General features: G+C 52.3%; 6 protein-coding genes across 6 annotated transcripts; 4 read left to right on the top strand and 2 right to left on the bottom strand.

The window, feature by feature from the left end:
* Nucleotides 1–3,871: 3,871 nt before the first annotated feature.
* UCRPA7_7874 (putative wd domain-containing protein) lies at nt 3,872–4,792 on the top strand (the record flags this gene model as incomplete). Its single annotated transcript, XM_007920395.1, has 2 exons — nt 3,872–4,307; nt 4,365–4,792. The coding sequence occupies 2 exons, from the start codon at nt 3,872–3,874 to the stop codon at nt 4,790–4,792; spliced, it is 864 nt and encodes a 287-aa protein (XP_007918586.1).
* Nucleotides 4,793–6,802: 2,010 nt separating this feature from the next.
* UCRPA7_7873 (putative vacuolar sorting protein 1 protein) lies at nt 6,803–9,584 on the top strand (the record flags this gene model as incomplete). Its single annotated transcript, XM_007920394.1, has 6 exons — nt 6,803–6,848; nt 7,030–7,255; nt 7,349–7,483; nt 7,559–9,222; nt 9,275–9,359; nt 9,416–9,584. The coding sequence occupies 6 exons, from the start codon at nt 6,803–6,805 to the stop codon at nt 9,582–9,584; spliced, it is 2,325 nt and encodes a 774-aa protein (XP_007918585.1).
* Nucleotides 9,585–11,242: 1,658 nt separating this feature from the next.
* Nucleotides 11,243–12,519, bottom strand: UCRPA7_7872 (putative alpha-methylacyl- racemase protein; the record flags this gene model as incomplete). The annotated part of the gene is made up of 2 exons (XM_007920393.1): nt 11,243–12,396; nt 12,459–12,519. 2 exons carry the CDS (start codon nt 12,517–12,519, stop codon nt 11,243–11,245), a joined length of 1,215 nt encoding a protein of 404 aa, XP_007918584.1.
* Nucleotides 12,520–13,491: 972 nt separating this feature from the next.
* UCRPA7_7871 (putative short chain dehydrogenase protein) lies at nt 13,492–14,640 on the top strand (the record flags this gene model as incomplete). Its single annotated transcript, XM_007920392.1, has 1 exon — nt 13,492–14,640. One exon carries the CDS (start codon nt 13,492–13,494, stop codon nt 14,638–14,640), a length of 1,149 nt encoding a protein of 382 aa, XP_007918583.1.
* Nucleotides 14,641–15,059: 419 nt separating this feature from the next.
* On the bottom strand, nt 15,060–18,350 carry UCRPA7_7870 (putative chromosome segregation protein; the record flags this gene model as incomplete). Its single annotated transcript, XM_007920391.1, has 8 exons — nt 15,060–15,690; nt 15,749–16,052; nt 16,102–16,184; nt 16,232–17,541; nt 17,597–17,767; nt 17,824–17,991; nt 18,056–18,198; nt 18,281–18,350. 8 exons carry the CDS (start codon nt 18,348–18,350, stop codon nt 15,060–15,062), a joined length of 2,880 nt encoding a protein of 959 aa, XP_007918582.1.
* Nucleotides 18,351–19,924: 1,574 nt separating this feature from the next.
* UCRPA7_7869 (putative gtpase activating protein) lies at nt 19,925–24,811 on the top strand (the record flags this gene model as incomplete). The annotated part of the gene is made up of 1 exon (XM_007920390.1): nt 19,925–24,811. One exon carries the CDS (start codon nt 19,925–19,927, stop codon nt 24,809–24,811), a length of 4,887 nt encoding a protein of 1,628 aa, XP_007918581.1.
* Nucleotides 24,812–25,737: the final 926 nt, after the last annotated feature.

Genomic DNA, 25,737 nt, shown 5'->3' with positions numbered 1-25,737 from the left:
TCTGAGTTGTAGCTCAACACAACGTCGTCTGGGAAGTAGAGACTTTGTTGCCAATTCACGATCTTCCGGTATGTATCTCTACGATCCTCGGCGCAGAAAGGGGGCCAGCCCACGAGGCACTCGAACATGATCGTGCCAAGTGACCACCAATCACAATCTTGATAGTATCCTTGGCCAGTCAGGATCTCAGGGGCGATGTAATCCGGTGTCCCGACTGCCGAGTACGCCATCAACCGTCTTGATCTCCTCCACTCGTTGATTTGGCCCCGGTTGCTGACCGTCAGATTTATCTGGTCAATGTTGACCGAGTAGCGATTTGACATGCTCCGCCGGGACTGTGCTCCATCCCCATTCAGCAATTGCTGGTAGTAGGTGTTGTCGTGCATTTTGCGAAAGCCGGTGGACAGGCCAAAGTCCGTAAGCTTGACATGTCCTCCTCTGTCTAGCAGAATATTGTCCGGCTTAATGTCGCTAGCATTACAAAGTTAGTCAGAGCGACCGCCATTTCCTCTTGGCATTAAAAGCGACGTACCGGTGAATGAAGCCTTGCTGATGAACAGCGTCAATCGCCATGACGATCTCAGCAGTATAGAAGCGGGTGATATCCTCAGAAAAGATATCATACTTGATAAGCATGGTCATCAAATCGCCTCCCGGGAGAAACTCCATCAACATGTAGAGATACTTTGTGTCCTGAAATGTCGTGAACAGCTTGACGACCCAGGGGCTGTCTGACTCTGCGAGGATATCTCTCTCGGCTCTGACATGGGCCACTTGGTCGCCCGCAATCATATGACTTTTCACCAGCGATTTCAGGGCGTAAATTCTCCCATCCTGCTTCCTCCGGACAAGCTTCACTTCGCCAAACGCGCCCTTACCGATCAGCTTGATGGTATCATAGTCATCGGCCTTATTCCTGGTCCGAAGGAAGCGCAGGTACTTTGATTCCAGCCGGCCGGCGTTGATCCAAATCTGCTCTCGGGCCTGCCCAGAGATGGGCTCCCGGAGGCGTTGATCTAGTTCATTTTGCCTGATAAAGGGGTTCAATGACGGGTGCTTTTTGGGACAGACACTTTGCAGCCGATGCGGCGGAAGACTCACCTGACGTTGCGCTCGCGAGCTCTCCGGACGCCGTCCCTAAAGAACTCGGCAGCCAGCTGAGAACACCGAGTCGTGTTGTGTTTAGCCCTCGGCCCGTATAAGTCGGGATTCCGCGCAGGGGCGGGCCAAAACACCTCCTCGGCGGTCATGTCTGAAAGTAGCGGCGGCTGCGCTCTCCAAAGGCCGCTGCTAAAAGAGGTAGGAGTGGACTCGCGAAGTCTTAGTCGATAAGCCGGCACGGGCTCCAGTAGCGGGAGGCGGCTTTGGTCATGGGATCCTTGGAAAGGACGAGGAGTAAGAGCAAACTCGACTATGATCTATGATTCTACAACTTGGAGGAGATATGACAAGACCAGACAAGACAAAGAGGAGAAAGAAGCCGAAAATGGACAAACTGAGACTGAGACCGAGACTGACGGCCACAGAGCGCGCGAGGTCGCCGCTCGGATCACGGGCTCCCCATGAGCTGTTTGATGTTCTCTCACCTGCCCCTCCTTTTCCTGACCCTGCCTGTGCTGCTAGTAGAGGGGAGGGGTTGTTGAGACAGCCCAGCCCAGCGGCCCCAACCCAGTCCAGTCAAGGCGAATCCAATCAACGCGCTGCAGCTCAACGCTTACATCAGGTATGGTAGGTTGCCTGTGCATCGGAGTCTGAGACTGGCTGGCTGGGCACTCTGGAGTTGCGGCGACCTGCAGGCCTGTCCTGTGGTGTAATTATCCCTCTACTAACGGAGCGACGGGCATGTTCCCCTCTTCACCTGTGAGAGGTCACTTCACTTACAGCGTCGAGCTTTACCTAGGTAGTCTGGCGAGCTGTGTTCTGTAGACAAGTTCTCAAGTTTGAGCCACTTGAAATAAGAAAGGCATAAAGAAAGCAGGCTACGAGGGCGAAACCGAAGAGAAAATAGAGACAAGTGGACTTGAAGACTCGACAAACTCGGGTTGAGTCTGAAGTGTCTGTCTTATCAAGAGGAAGCTTAATTATATTCTCGGAACGCTCCCTTATCAGTTGCACGCCCGTGTCATGTCCGACTACTGTCAGCGAACCAACGCCTCTTCCACAATGTCATCAGGCCTAACCCACACACTAAACTTAGTGGTCTTCCTACAGTTCAGGAGGGGGTCGATCACGAGGATTTGCTGTGCGGAGACAACCCTGGTGGTGGTGGTGGTGGTGGTGGTGAGGCGATGGAACAGGGGCGCCCAGTTGGCTGGCTACCCTACCTCCCTACCTTGGTAGGGCCGGTGTAGTTGTAATCCATCGAATGCGTACGCACGCACGCACATCTCGGATTGCCCCAGACAGCTTCCATCCTAAGATACCAACCTACCTAGGCACTTAGGTTACTTAGCTCCTAGATATGCCTGCCAAATCTAATCTGAAAGGTCTGAGGCAAAGGAAGGTCAGAACAAGAAGTGAAAAGAGCCCGCAAGGCAGGTATGATGGGTCCTGCCTGCCTGCCTGCTTCTTTCTACCAGGTAGCCCGTCTACCCAAAGTGCGTCACGTAGATAGAGAGAGTTCCGGCAAGTTACGGTAGCTTCCTCCACATCAGTGATCGCCCAGTGGGCAGCGAGCTTGTCTATCTGCCTAGGTACAGGTGGCAGGTACCTAATTGGAGGAAGAGACACTTGACCCGACCTAAACGCTGCCCCCAAAGACACCACCACCACCGCCAACACTACCGGACGGCACGCCCGTTCCCCAACTCTTTAACACACCATCAACTGCCAATCTGTACTCTGCGAAACACCGTGACCCTGTCCCATCTCGATATCTGCCTTACACAGTACATCACAGACCACAGATCACAGATCACAGATACCAGCCAACATAGCTTTTTGAGCGGTTCATCACAGCGCCTGCTGAGCCCCGGTTCCCGCCATTCCTCAATCGGCCAAATGCCGGAGCCATCTTAAGTCATCATCGATACCCTTCCTAGCGCCGACCGTGACCTCGAGCTGCTAGGGAAGCTCCTCCCTGCTGCGATCCTGTGATCACCTCCGACATCGACATCGACACCGAATGAACAGCTTCTGCTGCCGTTGATCGGGTCTCTCTCTCTCTCTCTTGTCACTCCTGTTGACCCGTACGGCTGTCAGCAGCACACCAACCACAGACACACGAAGCTATCACCATCGCCGCGGGAAGCTCTCCCGCAGCACGAACGCAGTGGCAGACCAAATCCCCCCATCGAACCCTATTTATACCCCATCCACCTCCGACGACCCATCCATCACGCAAGACCCCCAAGATCCTCCCAACACTGTCCTCTCTGCCCAAACCACGAATGACCCTGCTGCCTCCCAGCAGACCGAACCGACACCCTCAGTGCGCTTAACGAGAACACGTGCCCGAGCTCCGCGAGCAGCCACGACCCGTACTACCCGGCAGCTTCTTGGACGACGACAGCGAGGGACATCGGACGACGAACTCGAGCGCACCGCAGGGGAGGCCTCGAGCTCTTCTACGGCAACACCCACCCCGGACAGACGACCCCAGACCAAACGCAGGCGTGCCGCCAGCATGTTGGCCGACGGAGATGGACAGGCAAGTTCTAACGGGACATCCAGAGGGCTCTCCAACGGATCTCGCGCTCTACCGCGAACCCCATTGGTGGCGTCGACTAATGGGACACACAAGGCGGTATCCGCAGGCTCGTTGAACGGATCTTCACAGAATGGCAAGGAAGCTGCCCGGGAGGCACCAGCAACCTTCTTTGGCCATGACCGAGAAGAGGTCACGCGAATCCTCATACAGGCCTTGTCTGACATGGGCTACAACGACGCTGCTAGGAGTGTGAGCAGAGACAGCGGCTGTGAGCTTGAGAGCCCGACTGTGGCATCCTTCCGTTCCGCCGTTCTTGATGGGGAATGGTCTGAAGCAGAACAGCTCCTCTTCGGAGCCAGCACAGCAGCAGATGGAAGCCAGGCAGGCAACGGCTTGGTCCTTGCGCAAGGAGCCGATCGAAATGTCATGAGATTCTGGTTAAGACAACAAAAGTTCTTGGAGCTCTTAGAGAAGCAGGACACCGGCCGAGCTCTCACAGTCCTCCGAACCGAGTTGACACCATTGTATCAAGACACGCAACAGCTTCACTTCCTCTCCAGCCTTCTCATGTGCCAGTCTCCAGAGGATCTGAAGGTCAAAGCCGAGTGGGACGGTGCATTCGGCCAGTCGAGACATATCTTGCTCTCCGAGCTCTCCAGTATGTCTAATATAATCCGATTCTTTGGCACCTGAATGTGACTAACAAAGCCTGCAGAATGCATATCACCATCAGTCATGCTACCGGAGCACCGGCTGGCTGTGCTTCTCCAGCAAGTGAAGGAATGGCAGATCGGCAACTGCCTCTATCACACAAGTGCCACCTCCCCATCATTATATGCGGATCATGTATGTGATAGGAATCAATTCCCAACTGAGGTCATCTATGAGCTGGACAAGCAGGCTGGTGAAGTCTGGCAAGTCCGTTTCTCACACAACGGCACACGGCTGGCCAGTTGTGGGAGTGACCGGGCCGTGTATGTTTGGGATGTTACTACTTTTGACTTGGCATTCAAATTAGATGGTCACGAGGGCGGTGTGGGTAATGTTGCATGGAGCCCTGATGACTCCATGATTGTATCTTGCGGCCGGGATCGCTTCGCCCGCATTTGGGATGCCAACGTAACTATGACTGTCTCCGCCTAGTGAATTGTCATACTAATAGACTCACAGACTGGCGTTCTTTTGAGATCACTAGAACGTTTCGAAGAGCCTGTCAGCAGCTGTGTCTGGGCTGCCGACGGCCGTTCTATTGTGGTGGGATCCTTCGACAAGGACCGTTCCTTGTGCCAGTGGAATCTCGATGGAGAAAAGCTGTATACCTGGACAAAAAAGCATCGCACGGAAGATCTTACCGTATCGGCGGATGGCCACTGGATGGTTGCTATGGACGATCTTAATAATCTTCATCTCTACAACTTCATGACCCGTGAACTCGAATATGAAATGGAGACGAAGTCTAGGCCGACCTCAGTCAGCATCACTCAAGATTCGAGGTTCCTTTTGATTAACACAAAGGACCACGAGGCTCAGTTGTTCGACATTGTAACTCGTGAGGTGGTGCAGAAGTACACAGGCCATACCGGCGGTGAATATACAATCAGGAGCGACCTTGGTGGTGCAAATGAGAGCTTTGTCATAAGTGGTAGCGAAGGCAAGTCTAGATCCATCATTCTTGGAACACTGCTAACAGCTTGCAGACGGCTTCATATCAATCTGGCACAAAAACTCTGGCGTTCCTGTCATGAAGCTAGACGGACATCACCCGCGATGTAATGCCGTTTCTTGGAATCCAGAAGATCCTTGTATGTTTGCATCTTGTGGTGATGACAGCAGAGTCAAGATGTAAGCGCTCTTTTCCCTTTTTCTTCTGGGTGAATGTGAACATCATACTTACAACTCACATAGCTGGTCAAACAAGGATCGGTTACGAAGCGTGGCGTTGAAATCCTACAACTCGAATGGCCGCAGTTCCAATGGCTGGCGGAGTGAGCAGCCTGCCGAGGTATAGTTCCGCAGTCAAGCTTCTGGCTTCTTGAAAGTTTTCTTTGTTTTGCGTTGGATCATACCATAATGCATGGGTTGGCGAACTTGGAGAGACAGGCATCGGGCTTCCGGGATTCTCCATTTTATTTTCCAGTATCGCTATACGACGTCACGCTAGCATCAACATCCACGCGGGCGTCCGGCAGTCAAATTATCGGGTAGGTTGATGGGCTATGTTTAAGCAGGGTCAACGTCGGCCGGCATTAGTCATTAGGTGAACGAGCCTCTGGCGGCTCTCTACCATCTTGCAGCTCATGGCGGATTCAGGGGAAACCTGAAGGGCCCCCTGTAGCGGATCTGGAGCTGGAGGATACATGTACATCAGCGAGAGGACAAGATTGCCCTCCATGCAGGGAGTGAAGCGATACACCAGTGGCGGAATACTGTTCACTTCAGACCGCAGTCCTTGTAGACTGTGAGCTAGTTGCTTGGGAGGATGAGACGATTTATATGGGGGATCGGACATTGTGTGTCAACGCAAAGATAGATGGAGCACCGTAGAATCATATAGCGTTAACCCCCAAAACTCCTTCTAATCTGGCATCGACTGTTGCAGTGTTTATGTTTGGTTCCCGAGCGCTTACCGCTTTCAACAGCTGAAATTTCCGTCACATTACTCGAAGCAGAAGGCCATGACAACCACCTACGCGACATGCGCCCAGGCAGCCTCATGCTTGACCCGAAATTCGCGAAAGTGCTATCAGGTTAGTGGAGTGCGTTCTGTCGTACAGCTATACGCGGAACTTCGGTCATCTTGAACCATGAAGCTGAAGACTTCATCACTACCTTGAGCTTCACCCTAAAGCACGGCTTCATCAAGGCTCACAAAGACCAGAGCAGAAGTCGACAATAATTCCTCTATTTGATTACAAGAAGACACCAAATTCCTCCGGATATTCTTTAGTTTTGTTGATCCGCTCAGCAGACACAACTACAAGTGACCAAGCATCCGGCTGACCTAATTGCAAAGCGATATATCGAATTTAGAGGCCGCGTTTTCTTACTCAGGGGACGACGTGGACTTTCCAGGCATCAGTTTAATAGCACCTACCTAGGTAATACGGTGGAACGCTTTGAATGAGCTGGCCAGGCAGTATCACGTGCGCCACAATGAGCGAGCGCCACACCATGGAGGTCGGTGTAGCGGCAAAAATACGTAAGTCCAGCTGGTTCGACGCTAGTTACGTGCCACGCCTGTGAATGTCGGCTTGCGAGTCAAATCTCCCCCGGCCTGCTTGCTCTACAGCACTACCTTATCCTCCAACCCCCGTCATAGAAAACTTCCCAAGCTAATCTTGCACCACGCACATCAAAATCTCCTACTATCAAGCAGGAAGAAGACGACGATAAACTAAAGATCAAGAGCGAGCCCGTCGACCAGGCATACGGAAACGGACAGGTTGCAGACAGCCCCCCTGCGGCAGATAGAGCCATCAAAAAGGAGGCCACTCCAGACACATCGGGCATCACCTGCGGCTCCAAACGACCGCCCAATATCGGCGTCATGGCGGCTAATAACTCTCTTGCGACGCAGGGAGGCATCTCAGACCCAGCTCTCATCACGTACGTCTTTGTCCCGAGAAAGCTCGAGCCTGGCGATCCTGCGACAACGGTCCTCCTGCTCGGTCGCACACAAAGCTAATCTACAGTCTCTAGGCTCGTGAACAAGCTCCAGGATGTCTTCGCTACCGTCGGAGTCAACAACCCCATCGATCTTCCCCAAATAGTCGTCGTTGGCAGCCAGTCCAGTGGAAAGAGTTCCGTGCTAGAGAATATCGTCGGCAGAGACTTGTAAGCCTCACCCCCTTTCCCTTTAGATCCTGGCACGCATCGCGGGGCACAAGACTAACACAACCTGTTCTCAAGCTTACCTCGAGGCTCCGGTATCGTGACACGACGACCCCTTGTGCTCCAACTCATCAACCGACCTGCCTCTGCCCAGACAAATGGCGTCGACAAGGAGATCGCTGGCAGCACTGATAAGGCCGCAAACGCAGACGAGTGGGGCGAGTTCCTGCATATTCCTGGGCAGAAGTTCTACGACTTTAACAAGATCCGAGATGAAATCAGCAGAGAGACAGAGGCCAAGGTCGGCCGGAATGCGGGCATTTCACCTGCGCCGATCAACCTGAGAGTTTACTCTCCGAACGTCCTCACCCTGACCTTGGTCGATCTGCCGGGTCTGACAAAGGTGCCTGTTGGTGATCAGCCGCGAGATATCGAGAGACAAATCCGAGATATGGTCATGAAGTATATTGGAAAGTCGAATGCCATCATCCTGGCTGTCACAGCTGCGAATATCGATCTGGCCAACTCTGATGGTTTGAAGCTCGCTCGAGAGGTGGACCCCGAGGGACAAAGGACCATTGGTGTTCTGACCAAGGTCGACCTCATGGACGAGGGTACGGATGTCGTCGATATTCTTGCCGGTCGTATCATCCCTCTACGCCTAGGATACGTCCCTGTTGTAAATCGAGGTCAGAGAGATATCGACAACAAGAAGCCCATCCAAGCCGCCCTGGAGGGCGAGAAGAACTACTTCGAGAACCACAAGGCATACAGAAATAAGAGCTCGTACTGCGGAACACCATACCTGGCGCGAAAGCTCAATCTCATCTTGATGATGCATATCAAGCAGACACTGCCGGATATCAAGGCTCGTATTGCGAGCTCTCTGCAAAAGTACACGTCTGAGCTTGACAGCCTTGGCCCCTCGCTACTTGGTAACAGCGCCAACATCGTGCTGAATATTATCACGGAGTTCACCAACGAGTGGCGGACTGTTCTTGACGGCAACAACACAGAGCTGTCAAGTACCGAGCTGTCCGGAGGTGCCAGAATCAGCTTCGTCTTCCACGAGCTATACTCCAACGGTGTGAAGGCGGTGGATCCCTTCGATGTTGTGAAGGATGTGGACATTCGAACCATTCTTTACAACTCCTCTGGTTCATCGCCGGCACTCTTTGTCGGCACCACCGCCTTCGAGCTGATTGTCAAGCAGCAGATTAAGCGGCTGGAGGAGCCAAGCTTGAAGTGCGTTTCTCTCGTCTACGACGAGCTTGTCCGCATTCTCAGCCAGCTGCTCGGCAAGACCCTCTACCGACGGTACCCCTCCCTCAAGGAGAAGGTTCATGCTGTGGTCATTGGCTTCTTCAAGAAGGCTATGGACCCCACCAACAAGCTCGTCAAGGATCTTGTTGCCATGGAAGCATGCTACATCAACACTGGCCACCCTGACTTCCTAAACGGCCACCGCGCAATGGCTATGGTCAACGAGCGCCACAATCCGTCAAAGCCGGTACAGGTTGACCCCAAGACTGGCAAACCCCTACCTGCTTCTGCCTCCACACCACGAGCAGCAAGCCCGACATTGGCTGATAGCAACCTCGGTGACTCCAATGGAGGCTTCTTTGGCAGCTTCTTCGCTGCGAAGAACAAGAAGAAGGCTGCGGCTATGGAGCCCCCGCCGCCGATGCTGAAGGCGTCCGGCACACTATCCGAGCGAGAGAATATTGAAGTTGAGGTTATCAGTAAGCTCACACAAGCCTTATTATTATTATTTTTGTCTAACCGTCTCTGCAGAGTTGCTCATCGCCTCTTACTTTAACATCGTAAAGAGGACCATGATCGACATGGTACCAAAGGCCATCATGCTTACCCTCGTCCAGTATGTATTTATCCCTAGTATGTTTCCCGAATCGCATGCTCACAAGAATTTTTTAGGTTCACCAAGGATGAGATGCAAAAGGAGCTTTTAGAGAACATGTACAGGGCTAGCGAACTGGACGATCTTCTAAAGGAGAGCGACTACACTATCCGCAGGAGGAAGGAGTGCCAGCAGATGGTAGAGTCCCTGTCTCGCGCAAGCGAAATCGTCAGCCAAGTTCAGTGAGCGTCAGTGCCCAGACAAAGACACCAGACGAACACCACACAGAACAGTACATCAAGCCAGGTAGAGCAATTCGCGGTGACGGCCTAGATAGTCGTTGTGGTAATGCGGGTAGAGTCATGTCACACCGGAAGTTACGGGGCGGGTTGTTTTTTTCTTCATCCATAGAGCTCGTCCCTTTTCGATACCACCGGCCGAATGAAGATTGGGCTTCCTTACTCCTTCTCCTCCTCCTCCCCTTGACTACTATCCCCTTATTAATAACCTGTTGTTTGGGGATTGCTTTTTACAGAGTGCTCCGGGGGTGTATTGGCCGCGCCTGCTTTAGACTACGAGATGACTCGACGACAACACGAAGGAAAGAAGGCCGACCTGTAGCACATTTACTTCAGAGGAGACAATGGAGGGCGACGGGTTTGAGATCGCGACGTATGGTATTGTAGTAGTAGTAGTTGAAATATCAATCCCATTTTTCCATGATCTTGAGATGGGAATTTTCGCAACAGTAAGCGACTGGGCCTGGATTCTGGACAACATGGCCAGAAAAGACGGGAGGAGCACAAGACGTTCGCAGCCAGTTCAAATCAACCAAAAAATTAGAAACGGTCAAGGTTTCGTCATGGAAGAAACAAACAAAAAGACAGGGAAAGTCTAGACTGTGATGCACATCGGCTGTTAGGCTAAGAGTAGCCCACGTATCGGATCAGAAGCAAGAACTCGGAGTTGCTTTTTCCTGACACCGCATCCCACGTCTCCTCCACACTTCTCTAACTGTCTGACCTCTCTGGAGGAGAACGACAAGAATCCGCCGCCCCAACGCCCGCTCCGCTGGCAAGGGGGCCTAGAAAGGCCGACAAACCTGCATATTGAATGGCTGACAAGTGGGGGGAGTACACTGGATCTGATTGCTCTTTTCTGAACCATCCTTCAAGTCGCCTGAATAAGCCGGGACAACACGCCATCAGCTGTCGGTGAGAGTAGTAGTATAGGAGCTATGCAGCGGGCCGATAGAATAAGAAAACAGCAAACAGCAAACAGCAAACAGCAGATGCATCATCAGTGTAAATATCCTTCAAGCAATCTCGTAGCTAACCAGCAATAAATTCATACAGATATCTACAAAATTCTTCGGTCGACATAGCAACCCTTGGCTAACTATCTCCTTTGGTTGATTGGGTAGCTCATTGCAACACATCAGATTCAATGATTCAAGACAAATAGACTTGGTCGATCAGGAACTCGACTGTGTCTTCTGAAGATTATCATTCGTACCCCGTGAGTTCAAACTGTGCGATTACTGCCAGTTGCAGTATCGTAGTGCTAGGAAGATGGCTGGCAGATCTCGAGACACCCCTCCACCGCCGCCTCCGAATCCACCGCCGAGTCCCTCAGGAAAATGAAGGGATGGCGAAGACAGGCAGCGAATTATCTTCAGGGCTTCTTCAGATCTCTAGAGTGAGTGCTCTTCACGCCAGAACCACCTCAGAAGCACTAGGTAGCTAAAAGTGAGGTATTGCCAAAGTAGTGCATATATGGAGTCGAGGAGTCTCTGGCGATGACAGAGTTGCAACGGACATGAAAATGGAACATTTTATACCGCGGCGGTAATGTTTGCCAATTGCTGTGCGCCAAAAATGAATTTCAGATAATGATATACCCTATTATAATCTTGACCTTTCTTTTAACGTTAAGCCGCCCTTCTCAACGTCAAATTGTGCGCCCCTGGACCAGCTGAGCCACTGCTTTAGAACTTCCTCCCCACCCTTTCCGGGATACAGCGCAGACCCGGCATATCCGTTTCCAGATACACCAGCCCCCTGCCCCTGGGCGGGATCTGTAGCTCCCTGGTGCACAGCGAGACACGGTGTTTCCCTCAAGACGACGGACGGTCTCTGATCGCCCTCCTTCTCGGCGCTTCCTTCCATCTCGCGGAAGTCTAACACGGGTGTGCAGCAGGCATCGGTGCCATCAAACGTCTTTTCCCACTCCGCCCTCGTCTTGCTCTTGAAGGACTTTTCGATACGGCTTCTCAGATCGGCCCAGTCGCTGCGGTTGTACCTACGCTCCTCCCATCCTTGACCATCCAAGCCCAGCCCCTCGATCAAGACCTTGAAGAACTGCGGTTCTATCGCGCCGACAGCCATGTACTTGCCGTCCTTGGTCTCATATGTATCGTAGTACGGACAGCCCGTATCCAGCAGATTCTGACCGCGCGGCTGGTCTCCCAGCGGCGTCTTGAGCGCGAAGCGCGGGAAGGTCGCGAGGTACGCGCTGCCGTCCACCATGTTGGCCTCGACGACCTGGCCCCTGCCCGTCTTCTCGCGCGCGACGACGGCCATCAGGACGCCCTGGAAGAGCACGGCGCCGCCGCCCGCGAAGTCGCCGAGGATGTTCCACGGCGGCGTGGGCTTCTCGCCGCTGCGGCCCAGCAGGCCGAGCACGCCCGCCACGGCGAGGTAGTTGATGTCGTGGCCGGCCATGTTGCGGTACCTGCCGTCGCGGCGGAAGCCCGTCATGCGGCCGAAGATCAGGCGCGGGTTCGCCGCGCACAGCACCTCCGGGCCGAGGCCGAGCTTCTCCAGGACGCCCGGGCGGAAGGGGTCGATGACGACGTCGGCGTGCCTGGCCAGCTCGCGCACCAGCGCCACGCCGCGGGGGTTCTTGAGGTCGACGGCGATGGACGACTTGTGCCGCGCCAGCATGTCCTCCGTCGGCTCCGGGGCGCTGCCCGGCGTGTGAGTCTTGCCCGGGATGGCGCGGTCGATGCGCAGCACACTGGCGCCGGCATCTGCGAGGAGCAAGCCGGCGAAGGGGCCTACATTGAGTATGTTAGTCTCATGTGGGACTAAACTCCAATCGGGATGAGATTGCCCATACCAGGTGCCAGCCCGGCAAACTCAAGGACCTTCAGTCCGGTCAAAGGGGGAGGTCCGACCATGTTTGTATGCTTCACTTGATCTACAGCTTCAGACTCAGGGATAGTACACGACGTCTAGAGGAAGGCCTCTATGGCGGTTGCAGAAGAAAAGATGTCATGCCATATCATGTTGTTCTAGACACCATACCATACCAGCTACCCGCAGCCGAGCAGGAAGTGACGTTGTAGAGGCTCTAAGGCGGAATTGGATACCCGCAGCAGACCGTGATGCTGGTCTCCGCATGAAGCTTGGAGAACCGAGGTAGTGGTCCGCTGTGGGGGACGGCATTCCTGTGAAACTGTGGGGTAGTGAAATGTACTAAACAGCAGGGAGAGGCACTAATAAGCTACCTAGCTAGCTTAGCTTGCCAGTGTGTTCTGGAGATGTTGGACGTTATCGGTTGATTAGTGTCATCATTTACGAGAATCGTAGACACGGAGAAGCTCTAGCAGCTGAGGCATGATACTTTGTCTTTGGCCTACGTTTCCTATGAAGAGATGGCATGATTCAAAACTGGTCGGCGAGATTGTAGGCTCTTATCGTAGGGTTGGTATCTACTTATATGTAGGTAGGTAACCCATTCTACATTTGCATGGCGTTGGGATTCCCGCGCTGCAGTAAGCACCTTGTATTTAATTGTTACACAGCTGATTATAAGCCAAGCCTTTTGAATAAAGACGATCTTTCCTTTGGTTGACTTACACGGACTATCAGGCAGCGCTCTTGCATTTCCTTGACACAACGTTGCTAAGAGATCGGGAGATCTCTAGTTGACTGTTCTGGGCGATAAGATGGCAGTGCCAACAGGCCACCCCCCAGATTTATTGCGGAGACTGTACTCGTATTCAAGTGAAACAGCCGCAACTCCAGGACACCGTCACCGCACCAGACGTGAGAGCTGGTGATTGTCTGCAAAACCTCCATCACCCCAACATCAATGTAAATGGCGAAGATATCTAACCCCGGATGCGGCCCGTTCTCCTGGTTCACTGATGCCAACTACCGGGAGATTCTCAATCTGTGCTGTAGCTTCTGTGCTCTTAAGAGTTGGACTGTTTTTGCTGACCAGCCGCCCCGATAGACCATTGAGCTTCTCGGCCAACTTTCTATGGAATCAATTCAAGCCACTCCCTGTGCCTGCAACAGACTTCAGCGGCAAGACTATAATCGTGACCGGGGCCAATTCTGGCCTAGGCCTGGAAGCCTCGCGGCACTTCGTCAGGCTCGGCGCCGCTAAAGTCATCCTGGGATGTCGCTCCGCCGAGAAGGCCGAAGTCGCCAAAGCGGATATCGAGATAACTACCGGCAGAAAGGATGTCGTCGAGGTCTGGCCCCTGGAGATGGGCTCGTTCGACAGCGTCAGGGAGTTTTGCCGCCGCGCGGCGACGCTGGACCGCCTGGACGTCGTGATTGAGAACGCCGCTCTCGCTATGGGTGTATTTGAAGAGCTCGAAGGTTTCGAGAGCAGTGTCACAGTCAATGTCGTCTCGACCTTCCTCATGGCACTCCTCCTGCTGCCGACTCTGAGGCGGACGGCGTCTAAGCATAATGTGCAGACTCATCTGTCTATTGTCTCTTCAGACGCGCATTACTTTGTAAGTAACTGCCTCTTCAACACCCAATGGGTATTTCAGAGACCCAGACAGCCTAACTCGTGTATCAAGGCTAGATTCAAGGAAAGGCAATCACCGTCCATATTTGAAGCTTTCAGATCCGAAGCAGACATGACAGAAGACCGCTACAACACAACCAAGCTGATCGTCGTCTTCATCGTGAGGGAGCTTGCGCATGCCATGGCGCGGTCTCGTCCGGGCAACGAGGACACGCCCGTCATCGTCAATGTAATCAACCCGGGCTACTGCCGGACCCAGCTCTTCAGACACGCATCGCCGCCATTGAGCTGGATCATTGCGACAGGCTTGCTCCTGTTCGGCCGCACTGGTGAGATGGGCTCGCGCACGCTGGTTGGCGGGGCTGAAGCCGATCAGGGGAGCCACGGTTCGTACCTGGACAGTTGCAAAGTGCGTGATCCGGCGCCAATGGTGTTGAACCCAGAGGGTGCGAAGACGCAGAAAAGGGTGTTTGCTGAGCTTATGGAGGTGTTGGAGGGCATCGAGCCTGGGATTACGAAGAATATTTGACTATTTGAGAAGCGAAACGCTGGGCTATTCAGTCATTCACGGGAATCAATTTAGAGGAGTATATGAGCAAATGGGTTCATGAGACGTTTCTTTTCTGTACTTCCTGTACATCTAGACACAGACGCATTCATCGCGTCAAAGCTGGGTCGGTTCCACGTCTGCCCAACGCTTGGTTGACCTGGTCGCTTGACCTGCCTTTTCCGCCAGAACGCCTGGAGACACTGATACTCCTAGCTCTCATCGCTCTAGACGTGGTATCAGTTGCCTTCCTTTCCATCAGCCACACTCGTAGCCATTTTACATTTCCCACATAACGTCAGGTCATCCCATCTACAGCAAAACGTGCTGACTTTCAGGACATGTCCAAGAAGATGCGGCTCGAAGTCTTGGTCTGACCAAGATTCGAGCAGCCTGCTTCTTTAACGCAAGTAGGGTGCCAAGGCCTCTTGTGCCTCTGGCGTTAGGCGTTGCGTGACGAAGTTAGCAATTGCGCCATTGTGTCGGGTGTTGGCCTCCTTCATGAATTGGCCTACCCAGCTCTGGACATCCGTGATTTCGGGGAAATCATCACGGGCACTGCGTTTGCAGGTGTTCAGAGGGGTATAGCCCACGCCAAAGCCGATGTCGTCTACATCCGCCTCCGTGATAATCTCATCACCGACTCCCGCGGCCACCTTGGGCGGGTTCTTTAGGAGATCCAACAAGTGATTGCAAGTGAATCCCCATCCCTTTTGGTACTTCTGTGCGAAAGCTTGCGAATCACACAAGGTTTTGGTGTATGAGATGACACCAATCTTCCGGTCAACTGGCCGAGCAAATTGACCAGTTGTCTGGAGAATGATGTTGAGATAGATAGGGGTGAAAACGCCAGATTGAAGAGTCTCAGCGTTGTTAATGAAATAGTCGGCTCCTTGACCAGCCTCGGCGCCTTTGGCCGACACCAGGTGATAGAAGCGGACAAACCGCTGCTTGAAGGAGTCTGATGGGTTACTCTGGAGTTTTGTAAATAGAATAGTGAGAATTGTGCCAAAGTAGGGATCCAAGGCAGCGCTACGGACCACAATTAGCTTTCAATTCACTCAGATTCTATCAGACTGAAAAGACTTACGCATTGAACGAGCCACCAACGGCTTCGAGGATGTCGAAGGCGTTCTGTTCAGTCTTCTTTCCAGATACCAGTCTCTGGAAGATACCTAGGATGGGCTCCAATTGCTTTTCGGCAACAATGGATTGGGTTGCCTTGGGAATAATTGCTGCAAGGAATCTCGCCACACCGGGCACATTACCTCGCGTATCCCAGACATTAGGTAATAGGATAAGGGGAATCAGAGTTTTGAAGTTCTCGGGTAGAGGGCTTGTGGGGTTCGCTTCCAGCAAAGCTGCAAAGATTTGGAAGACATATGGGACGAACTCTGAAGGATTATTAGTTTTTGACGAGGAGCTGCGTTTTGCGCTACTAACCTGAAACGTCCTCATTGAGGATATAGGAGAAGGGTTCCCACAAACGCTCCTGCAGCTTTGATTCGTGTGTTGCGCCGCAGAACCTGACTCATTTAGCAAAATCCATATTGGATGTTCTCGTTAAACGTACCTAACAAGAGCTCCGACTGCTTCGAAATGATAGTAGTAAAAGCGAGGATTACTAGGGTTCGCCTTAATGATGTTGGTAATCGCGATTAGATGATCAAGAATTCTGTCCATGATAGGGGTGACTCCATCCTTGATGACGATGAGCACTCTCATGATGCATCTCATCAAAAATTCGTTCTCCTGCATCTTTGCTGGTGCTTTCTCCTTCTCTACCAAATTGAACAAGTGATCCAAAAGATCTGATGCAAATGGCTCGATATCGCCTCGGCTGAACAAGTGCTCTCCAGCATCATTGGTAAAGTATAGGACTCGTTCCACGGCAATGGCAGCGTATGTATACACCACGTAGTTTGTGGAAGCCATATTCTTGATGAGGGGTGGGAAGGCATGTTGCCATTGCTCCTTGGTCAGCTGGCTCCGGAAGTTGTGCAGGTATTTGATAGCGTCCACCTTGGAGATCGGTTCAACTCCAGCATCGTCCAATAGGTCGGACGCGACATTGTTCTGGAAAAAATCAATGACATTGACGTGTGGGTTTACCGTCTTGATGCCCTGTGCTGCGGTGACGGTGCCCTTTGCTGCGATGGCAATGAAGAGATAAACAGCAGTATCCTTTGCTTTCCAGTCTGACTTGCCAAGACTCAGGTAGTGGTTTATGTACTTGGACACCACAGTCGTGACGAGCACTTCGAAGTTCTCGAGAAGCTTTCTCAAGAAGTCTGTAGCAGCTCGTCTCCTTGAGTCTGTGTCAGATCCCTCTAGATCACGACGGATGAACTCAATCGGCTCATCCTCGAACATCTCAATATCGGACTCCCTAAGCGCGACATTGGGGAGAATGACCTTTTCCACGATCTGCCCAAGGGTCTCCTGGTTATTGAAAGCTTCTGCGTGCCGCGGCACTGAAGCAACTGCCGTCAGGAATTGAAGGGCTTTGCTGACAAGTAGGTCGTACTTCTTCTCGGGGCCAGTTGTGGAGAGCAGATTCCAGACAGAAGTGATGAACTGGCCGCAGAAACCGCCGAAATCGTCATCATACTTAGTAGTATAGAGCTGCAGAGCCTCGCAAATGTCGGCTTTTGTCGTCTCTAGTGCAGTGGCATCGTCGTCATCGGACTCGAACAGGGGATTCGTATATGACAAGTACTTGTCTAGCAAGCCTGTGATGGGCTGGAGATGCGATTCAATCACCGGTGGAAGGTCTTGGGAGGAGAGATCGTAGAATATCTTGACCAGAAGGCTCATAGTCTCGAACCAACCCTTCAGTTGATCAGCATTGTCCTTGTTGGCCTCGATCTGCTTGTCAACGACCTGTAGGGCATATGTCAGCTGAGCCACCTCGGCAAGGAAGGGAGGGATCGCTCACGTTCAGCATCTGGATGAATGGCTCCCCAAAGACGGCAAGCACGTGGTTGATCTCTTCGTACAGAGCATTGGATTGGAATAGAGGACGCCACCGCACAAAGATCGAATGAGCGACCTCCAATACGCCGTTTGTGATTTTGAAGTCGGTGGGCGAAAGCCTACTGACGAGATCCTGGTGCACATCTTAGTGTCACATACACTGTGTTCCTGGCAACATTCCCGGCCTACCTGAATTAATGTGTTCCATCGCTCCCAGAAATCGGAATCGGCGATAATGCTGATAGCTTCTCCTAGTTGGGTCTGGATGTTTGGTGGGGAGGAGATCATGAGACCGACAAGCTCCTGTTTGATGGTCGCAACCTCGTCGAGGGGCAGCTTGTAGTTGCCTTCTTCGTCCTGAAATATGCCACCAAGTCAGCAAGTCTTTAAAGCACCATCACTTTGAAACAAAGCAACATACGACATAGTTGAGACGGATGAAGTTCTTGAAGGCGAGCGCGGCTGCGAGGCGGGTTTTGGCGGCCAACGGCTTTGCAGCGACGATGTTGAGGAGCTGCAGCGAATATTGAGGCTTCTTTTCTTCTTGCTTGAGGGCATTCTCAGCTGTTATAGTGATCTTGGTGAGCTATACATCCATGTATGTAACTGGTGGAGCGGTGATCGGTGATGACATCAAAACAAATACCTTTCTTGTGCTGCTGCGGATCAAGGGTGGCATCCAGCAGCTGTGCAATGTGGCCAATGTCTGCCGCCATCGTGGCCTTCGATACCCACAAGTGTCTGAAAGCTGAGAGATGGCAGTGCCGTTATGTTGGTGTCGTCAAAGTGCTCACCGAAAGAGTACTACTAGAGTGCAGGCCGTGGGGGAGGAGGAAATGTAGGTGTAGCGAAATATCCCAGAAGTTTTTAAACAAACGGGAGCAGCTTAGGAGCGTTGCCAGGTGCCTGGGCCTAGGCGAGGTGGGGGTTTGAGGGGTAGCACCGTAGGTACATATACCAGTGCTCGTTGTGGCATTACCCGCTAAAGTTGACCTAGGCGGCACTGGCCGCTACCGAGCGCTGTAAGTCGAGTAGCTAGAGCCAGAGGAAATGCTTTCAACCTGTCCTCTTCTTTGATGTCCTAGCTTTATACATAAGAGGAACTATATCTGTTTTCATTCCGTCTTTTCCCCTCTCTCTCTATGTGCCTTCATAACATCATGATAGCTATATAAGTAATCGCGACTCGGGCCGGTAAGGCTACATGGAGACCATAGCTACGACTGGGAGAGCTCCCATTGAGACCGAAAGGTGATTGGCCGAGGCGGAATTATAGAGACCCGTCGCCGAACCAGAACCAAAAGCAAATGACGGCGGGCCGGGAACAACAGCACGGCTGCGCTAAGAGATTAGAGTGGAGACCGGGCGATTAACATTAGACTAGTTAGCACTGACTGGGCAGGCGGTGCAAGGCCTCATGATTTGCACGGCTTTCTGCATCTTCCCCCAATAAATCAAGTACATTTAATCGTACTGTACCGTACCTGCTCACTGCCCGAATCTTAGCTAGGTGCATGACCACGACCCCGACCTGCGAACCACACGCCAATCCCGTCAACCACTCCTCCACGACTCCGATCCAATTTGTCCAGGCCACCACTTCATCTGTCGCCGACCGTCGTATCGATTACTGACAAGTTTGCACCCACTCGGCTACTTGACTTGACCTTAGGCAGATACTGGTGGGAGCGTGGATGTGGTAGTAGCAGCAGTGGAAGTGGCAGTAGATTTGCGGCTAGCTCAGGGGGCCACCAGCTCCCCTATCACATCATCAACCGAGTCTGCGCAACCATTTACTGTAGATTTCTACCTGCGTGTGTGCTGCACCTTGATGGCGTCGTGGAACTCTGTGGCTCGGTAGCCGTCTTGTGGTTCACACCGCATGCAGGTAGCAGTTTGCCTGTAAGTCCCAGTCTCAATGTCTTACTCCCACAACTCCTCTCTCGCACCCTCTCTCTCTCTCGGATAAGGCCTTGTCAGTCTTGACTGCCTCCGGTCTATCCTCTGAACGTCTGCCCGTCTGCCATCCATTTGCCTACTTCTCTGGCAGAAGTTCTCCTGGGCCCCGGAGCACAGCTATCCCACCATGGTCGTCATGATCACCTGCCAGCATTGTTCTGGCAACTGGGAACCTTTCATCGCTTCCTGACTCGACTACAAATCCATCAACCAGCCGGCTGCTCTGATCAACCTTCTCGATGCCTTGTCCTCCAGCCCAGACAACAAGTGCCTCGTCCACCCCGCCCACCTACCTTTGTCACGTCAAGCATTCGGCGGAAGCATCGCTAACATGTTGCGCCGGATAGTCTCCTTAGGTCGCCAGCAGGGCTCTGAGGGCCCCGATTCTATGTCGCCGTCTCCGGGAGATGCTGCCCAGTCCCCCGATGCTAGGGGCGCCGGGGGCCTTGCGAGTGTCTTCAAAGGCCTAACTGGCTCGAAGTTGACCAAGTCTCCGACTCCTCCTTCACAAGCTCCCTCGACCGTATCAGCCTCTGGCCAAGTCGATGTCTCCGCACCAACCGTGAGCGGCCTACCCCCGAATCATATAGCGTCCTTCGAACAGCTGAAGAATGGGTCACTTACCGAGAGGGTCGCCGCCGCTCAGTCACTTCGTTTGGCTATTGCCGATTATCCTCTCAACCCGGTTCTCGATATTTGGTACGCCGCGAAGGATTTGATTGAGCAAGCAAAGCCAACGGATGCGAGGATAGCTGGGTGGGAGTTACTCACCGAATGCGTCAAGAATGCTTCCTCGACTGACCTCGAGCGGAACGAATACTTTCAGACTCTCTCTGCGACTGCCAATCCTGACGACTTCCATCTGCAACTTGCAGCTCTGGTCGACCTAACAAATCATGGGCGGGATTTGTCCGGCTTCGATTACGATGTCATTCCTCTGATAACGTCTTGGCTCCAGGCATCTTACAATGCCGTGAGAACCGCCAGGAGACAGACTTCCCGCAGTGCTAGCAAGTCAACTAAGGGAAAGGCTGCGGTCTTCGGCGAGGACAAGAATTTCTCTCAGCTTTTCATGTTCATCTTGGAAGTACTCAAATTCAATTCCAAGGCAGCCGATGATGACACTATCGGCAATCTTATCGATACTTTGCTCGACATCTGCATGAACACGAGTGTCGAGGAGGATTTACGGGCTTGCATAGAAGTAGTGAACGCCATCATCACTTACGGATCCATACCGAAGGAAAAATTAGATCGCTGCGTGGAGGTGATAAGCTCCATCCACTGTCTCGTATCCAACCTGCAAAAGGACGCATGGCATACTCTCTCCAACCTTCTCAAATCTCATAATGGCCAGGCCACGGTTCAGATCCTCCTCAATGTCCTGCGCAATTATCCGCGAGAGGGACAAAATGAGAAAGATGGCAATAGAGAAGTACGAGGTGCTCTCTCAGTTCTCCAGAAGCTCGTATGGAAGGGCGGCGCCAAAGGCTACCCTATCCTTCCGTTTGCTCTTCTTATGGATGGCTTTACGAACGTTGTCACCAAGTCACCCTCTGCTCGAATCGCCGCGTCTGTTCTGAGGCTGGTCAACTATCTCTTCGACGATGGAGACCGAAGGCTCAGTCCATTACTTGCAGACGAGGACTGGACGGATCTGTTCGATGTGGCCGAGAAATGCGCGAAACGAATAGCTATACCAACATCTAATAACGACGCTGACAGCCTTTTCCAAAGCTCTGTCCGTTCTGTCATGAAGGAAGAGTCTGAAAAGAGCGATGATCCGATCAATAGAGAATTAAAGACATTGATCTCTAGACTTGAGGATATATTCCGCGAACGCCGTTCCGATTTTATCCAACGACAAGCATGTATCAATTTCTTCACCAAAGTCCGTCAAGTTCTTCCAGACTCTGCCGCAACTCTAGTGTTGGATTATTTTGCGGAGTTCCGCTCGTGCTACCCTTCAGATCTAGAATGGGAAGACAACCTGTCTCTGATATTGGATCATTTCTATTTGAACCGAAACCGAACTACGCTGGTGCGACTACGAGCTCTGCAGAGCGTCACCGAAGTATATGATATGCTTGAGCTCGTAGAAGATCAGCTTGACAAAGATTGTGTGCCGAATTTGGTAAAGAGCATTTTGGCCGACATTGCCGAAGAAGAAGATACTCTAGTCCTTCAAGATACAGTGTCATTCATGGTCTCGGTAGCTACTTCAGCTGACGATGATCTCTTCGACTATATTGTCGAGACGCTCAGGGGCATCATCACCAATGAGCGTCTTCAATCACCAATATCTCCGCTGGTAAATCAACCTTCCGAGTCAATCAGAGCCTCCGAGCACCCTGGATATTTTGCAAACCAGAGTCCGGCCAATGTCGTGGCGAGGGGTTACGTCCAGATCTTCATGCGGTCGATGAACACTAATGTCAGCAAAGCCGTGAAGGCTTTCAACGTGCTTATTCACATCGCCAGATCGGCTCGTTCGAATGATGCTCGTCTGACAGCGATGAAGATGCTCTTTCGTCTCAGAGCCGATTGGGCCAATCGCATTTATCTGACACCATTTACTGAATCAGAAGGCTTAGCTGGCGTCTTATATCGGACGGAGGCATCTTTAGCTCGTAAATTGGCTGATGATGCAGCCCATCCTCAAAGACAGTCAAGAAGTGAGCTGGTCGCATCTCGTACAACACGAGGAATATCATTCGGCCAGGGCCAGGGCTCAGGTCAGCATCCAGAGAGAGTTCCACTATCTCGTTCGACAAGCGGTGCTAAACCTGCAGCATCTAAGTATCAGCAGCTATGGGCTTTACCGGATCCGGACGCTCTTCCTGAGATACCCTCGTCTATTGCTAGCCCTGTTCTGTTTTCTCACATGGACGATGGAGAAGTCCCTGAGAATGACGAGCAGGAAGCAGGCGCACTAAACATGGCCGCCTGGCTTGAGGCTATTCAGCACAACCTTTCTCAAGGGTGCGACTGGGAAGTATACAGCTTCAACCTGGTCCATCTACCTTCGCAACTGAGCAACCATGCGCTATTTAGAGACGCCATCCCTCAGATCCAGGAAATCCGTCGGGTGCTCTGTGAACAGATCAGGTTGAATATGTACCAGGAGCCTCCTACCTCTACCGGCTTGCGACGGCCGGAGGTTGGGATCTGCATCTTCCAAATGCTAACGACGATTATGAGTTATCATGAGCATTTCCCGAAGACCGAAGAGGACGAGCTAGTGAGAACGTTCATGCAAGGCATTGCGCATCAAACTGCGAAGACTTGTATTCACGCCTTGACCATCTGTTGCCACGAGTTGCCACTGTCCGTGAGCAAGTCATTGGTGCAGATCCTACAGAAGATGGCGACTATCATCACAGCGCCGTTCGTAGCCATGCATGTGTTAGAATTCCTTGCGTGTCTCAGTCGTCTTCCCGGAATATATAGCAACTTTAGAGACGAGGAGTTTCGAATCGTTTTCGGCATGTGCTTCCGATACTTGGACACCGTCCGTGAAAAGAAACGTTATGGGCGAAACAGCCACACTAGCGAGCCTTCCACACCAAGCATCATCACCGCTCACCAGTACGATCAACTTGGTCATCCTACTGCCGTTGAAGATCTACCACAATATGTGTATGCACTCGCATATCATGTCATCATCTTCTGGTTCTTAGCACTGAGACTTCCTGATCGCGCCAACCATGTCGGCTGGATTGCGAAGCGTCTGTTCCAGGATGCTGACGGCGGAGCTACGTCTGACGAGCAGGCACAGACAACCATCGACTTCATGCAAAGAGTCACATTTGCTGATGCAGATGAGTCTGCCGAAGATCCCTTCTTCACAAATGCCACATTTGGCGAGATTCTTGAGAAGCGTTGGGTCATTGGCAATAGTATTGTCACCATCAAACAAGCAGTTGGTGCCGGATGGGCTCAAATTACCAAGAGACAACCGTCTGGAACATCTTGCTATACTGTTCGTGAAAATTTCCGGCCACCTCCGTCTCATCAAACTGGAATGCTGGCAGAGAGCAAGGAGCCTCATTATCTGCCACCTCACAGCACTCTCCCCAGCCATCTTCTGGTGCAATTGCTCTCTTCAATTCCACAGAGTCATGATGTCGCCCTACGACCGATCCCCCTTCCAGATGATGAAGCTGTCCAGCGGGCTCTCAGATTATTTGATCGCACATCAACCGTAGATGGACACAAAGTTGGCGTCATCTACATAGGAGAGAATCAAACCAAAGAGACCGAGATTCTAGCCAACATTTCTGGGAGCCGTGACTACGTGGAGTTCTTGAATGGTCTGGGTACTCTGACGAAACTGAAGGGTGCTACCTTCAACACGCAAGGACTGGATCGTGAGTATGACAGCGATGGACAGTACACGTTCTGCTGGCGTGATAGAGTCACGGAGATGGTATTTCATGTCACCACGCAAATGCCAACAAATCTAGAGCATGATCCCCATTGCATCAACAAGAAACGGCATATCGGCAATGATTTCGTCAACATTATATTCAACGACTCGGGCCTGCCATTCAAGTTTGACACCTTCCCGTCAGACTTCAACTATGTCAATATTGTCATCACACCAGAGTCGAGAGCGTCCTTCGTTGCTACCCGCGAAGCCGCACGCGAAGCTGATGCAAAAGAAGGAGACAAGGAGAAAGCTACAGGTTTCGGGCCATTCTTCAAGGTCCAGGTCATGAGCAAGGAGGGCTTCCCAGAAATCTCACCGGCAGCCGAGACGAAGATGGTGAGCCTAAAGGCGCTGCCTGACTTTATCCGGCTGGTCGCCCTGAACGCGTCTGTCTTCTCGCTTGTCTGGGCGAACCGCGAGGGCGGAGAGCACGTGTCCTCATGGCGCAGTCGCCTTCGTGAGATCAACCGCCTCCGCGAGCGACACGGACCCAAGTTGGCCCCCTCACCGTCGCCACCACCAACCTCCGTTGGCGGTTCTATCGTGACCAGTGGCAGCGGCCCACAATTGCAGACCTCGGCTGACAGCTCAAGACCAGCAAGTGGTGTTCGAGATAGCTTCTCGAGCCTGCGGCGCTCTTCGGTTGCCACATTCTTCACCACGACAAGTGACCAGACTTCTCACCGCTCGTCCATGATGTCAACGAACACGAATGACACTGAGGTCATGCAAATCAACGGCTTGGATTCGCTGGTAGACTCGCTCGACTTCTCAAAGTGGGCCTGAGCACAATGCTCATAGTAAACTGTGTTCGATATTCTTGGCCCCCATCTGCCATTTGCCATATTGGCAGCCTGTAAGCGGCAATGTGTTAAGGGAGGTGGTTTCCCAAATGAATTGGCGGCGTATATGGATATGGAAGGGATTATACCACAAAAGTTACTGCTTTCCTATACTATGTTGTTTCTACTACATATTTTCTCTCCGTGCCTCCGGACTGCATGTAATTTAAGATCTTCTTCGAATCTCGGTGTGCAGTTTGTTACACACCGTGACGGCGAAGCAATGCCCAAGGAGGACAGTCCGGGGATGATGCACGGTCGATGGATACCCCTGAGCAAAGCAGGAGCATCCTGCCCAACATCTACTCTTGTTACTGTACTTACTACTTTCGAACCACTGAATTGAGACGCGCGGTCCACCATATGGGGAACCACCCATCCATCCATCACACACGCGGGCTTACTACTATATCTTAGCTCCTGTACGAATACGAACAGCATGATGATCGATGCTGTGGTTACACAAGTGCCCCTTTCCGACGCCGCCCACTATCTGGATGAAATTGACGCCTCGTTTTCATGCCGCCTTATGTCCGCCGCTGGCGTCATTCTCATACGAGATCGCCTATGCCATGTGAGAGTATGGTGGGTTGGGAAGGGTCTGCAGCATATTTGCCCGCCTCTCTGCCCACCCATCTCACTCACCCATCCATCCACCCAACACGAACGGCTCTCTTAAACTTGCCAACCTTCATGGTGAATTTCCAGTAGTCACACCTCCCTTTGCCGGGGGCAACAACGGCTGTTCTGGCCCGAGCAAATCGCCAGTAGTGCTTTCCCAGCTGTCCGGAATAAAATTACAGCCGCCATTGTCGGAAAAGCAAGCGAAGGATTCGGCGGATTCAAGCACGCCAGCCCGACCGAAAGCAC

The sequence above is a fragment of the Phaeoacremonium minimum genome (genome assembly GCF_000392275.1).
Source record: "Phaeoacremonium minimum UCRPA7 unplaced genomic scaffold PA7_03_scaffold_558, whole genome shotgun sequence".
In the NCBI taxonomy this organism is placed as follows: domain Eukaryota; kingdom Fungi; phylum Ascomycota; class Sordariomycetes; order Togniniales; family Togniniaceae; genus Phaeoacremonium; species Phaeoacremonium minimum.
The sequence above is the reverse complement of the archived record's forward strand: the minus strand, read 5'-3'. Positions and strand labels throughout refer to the sequence as shown.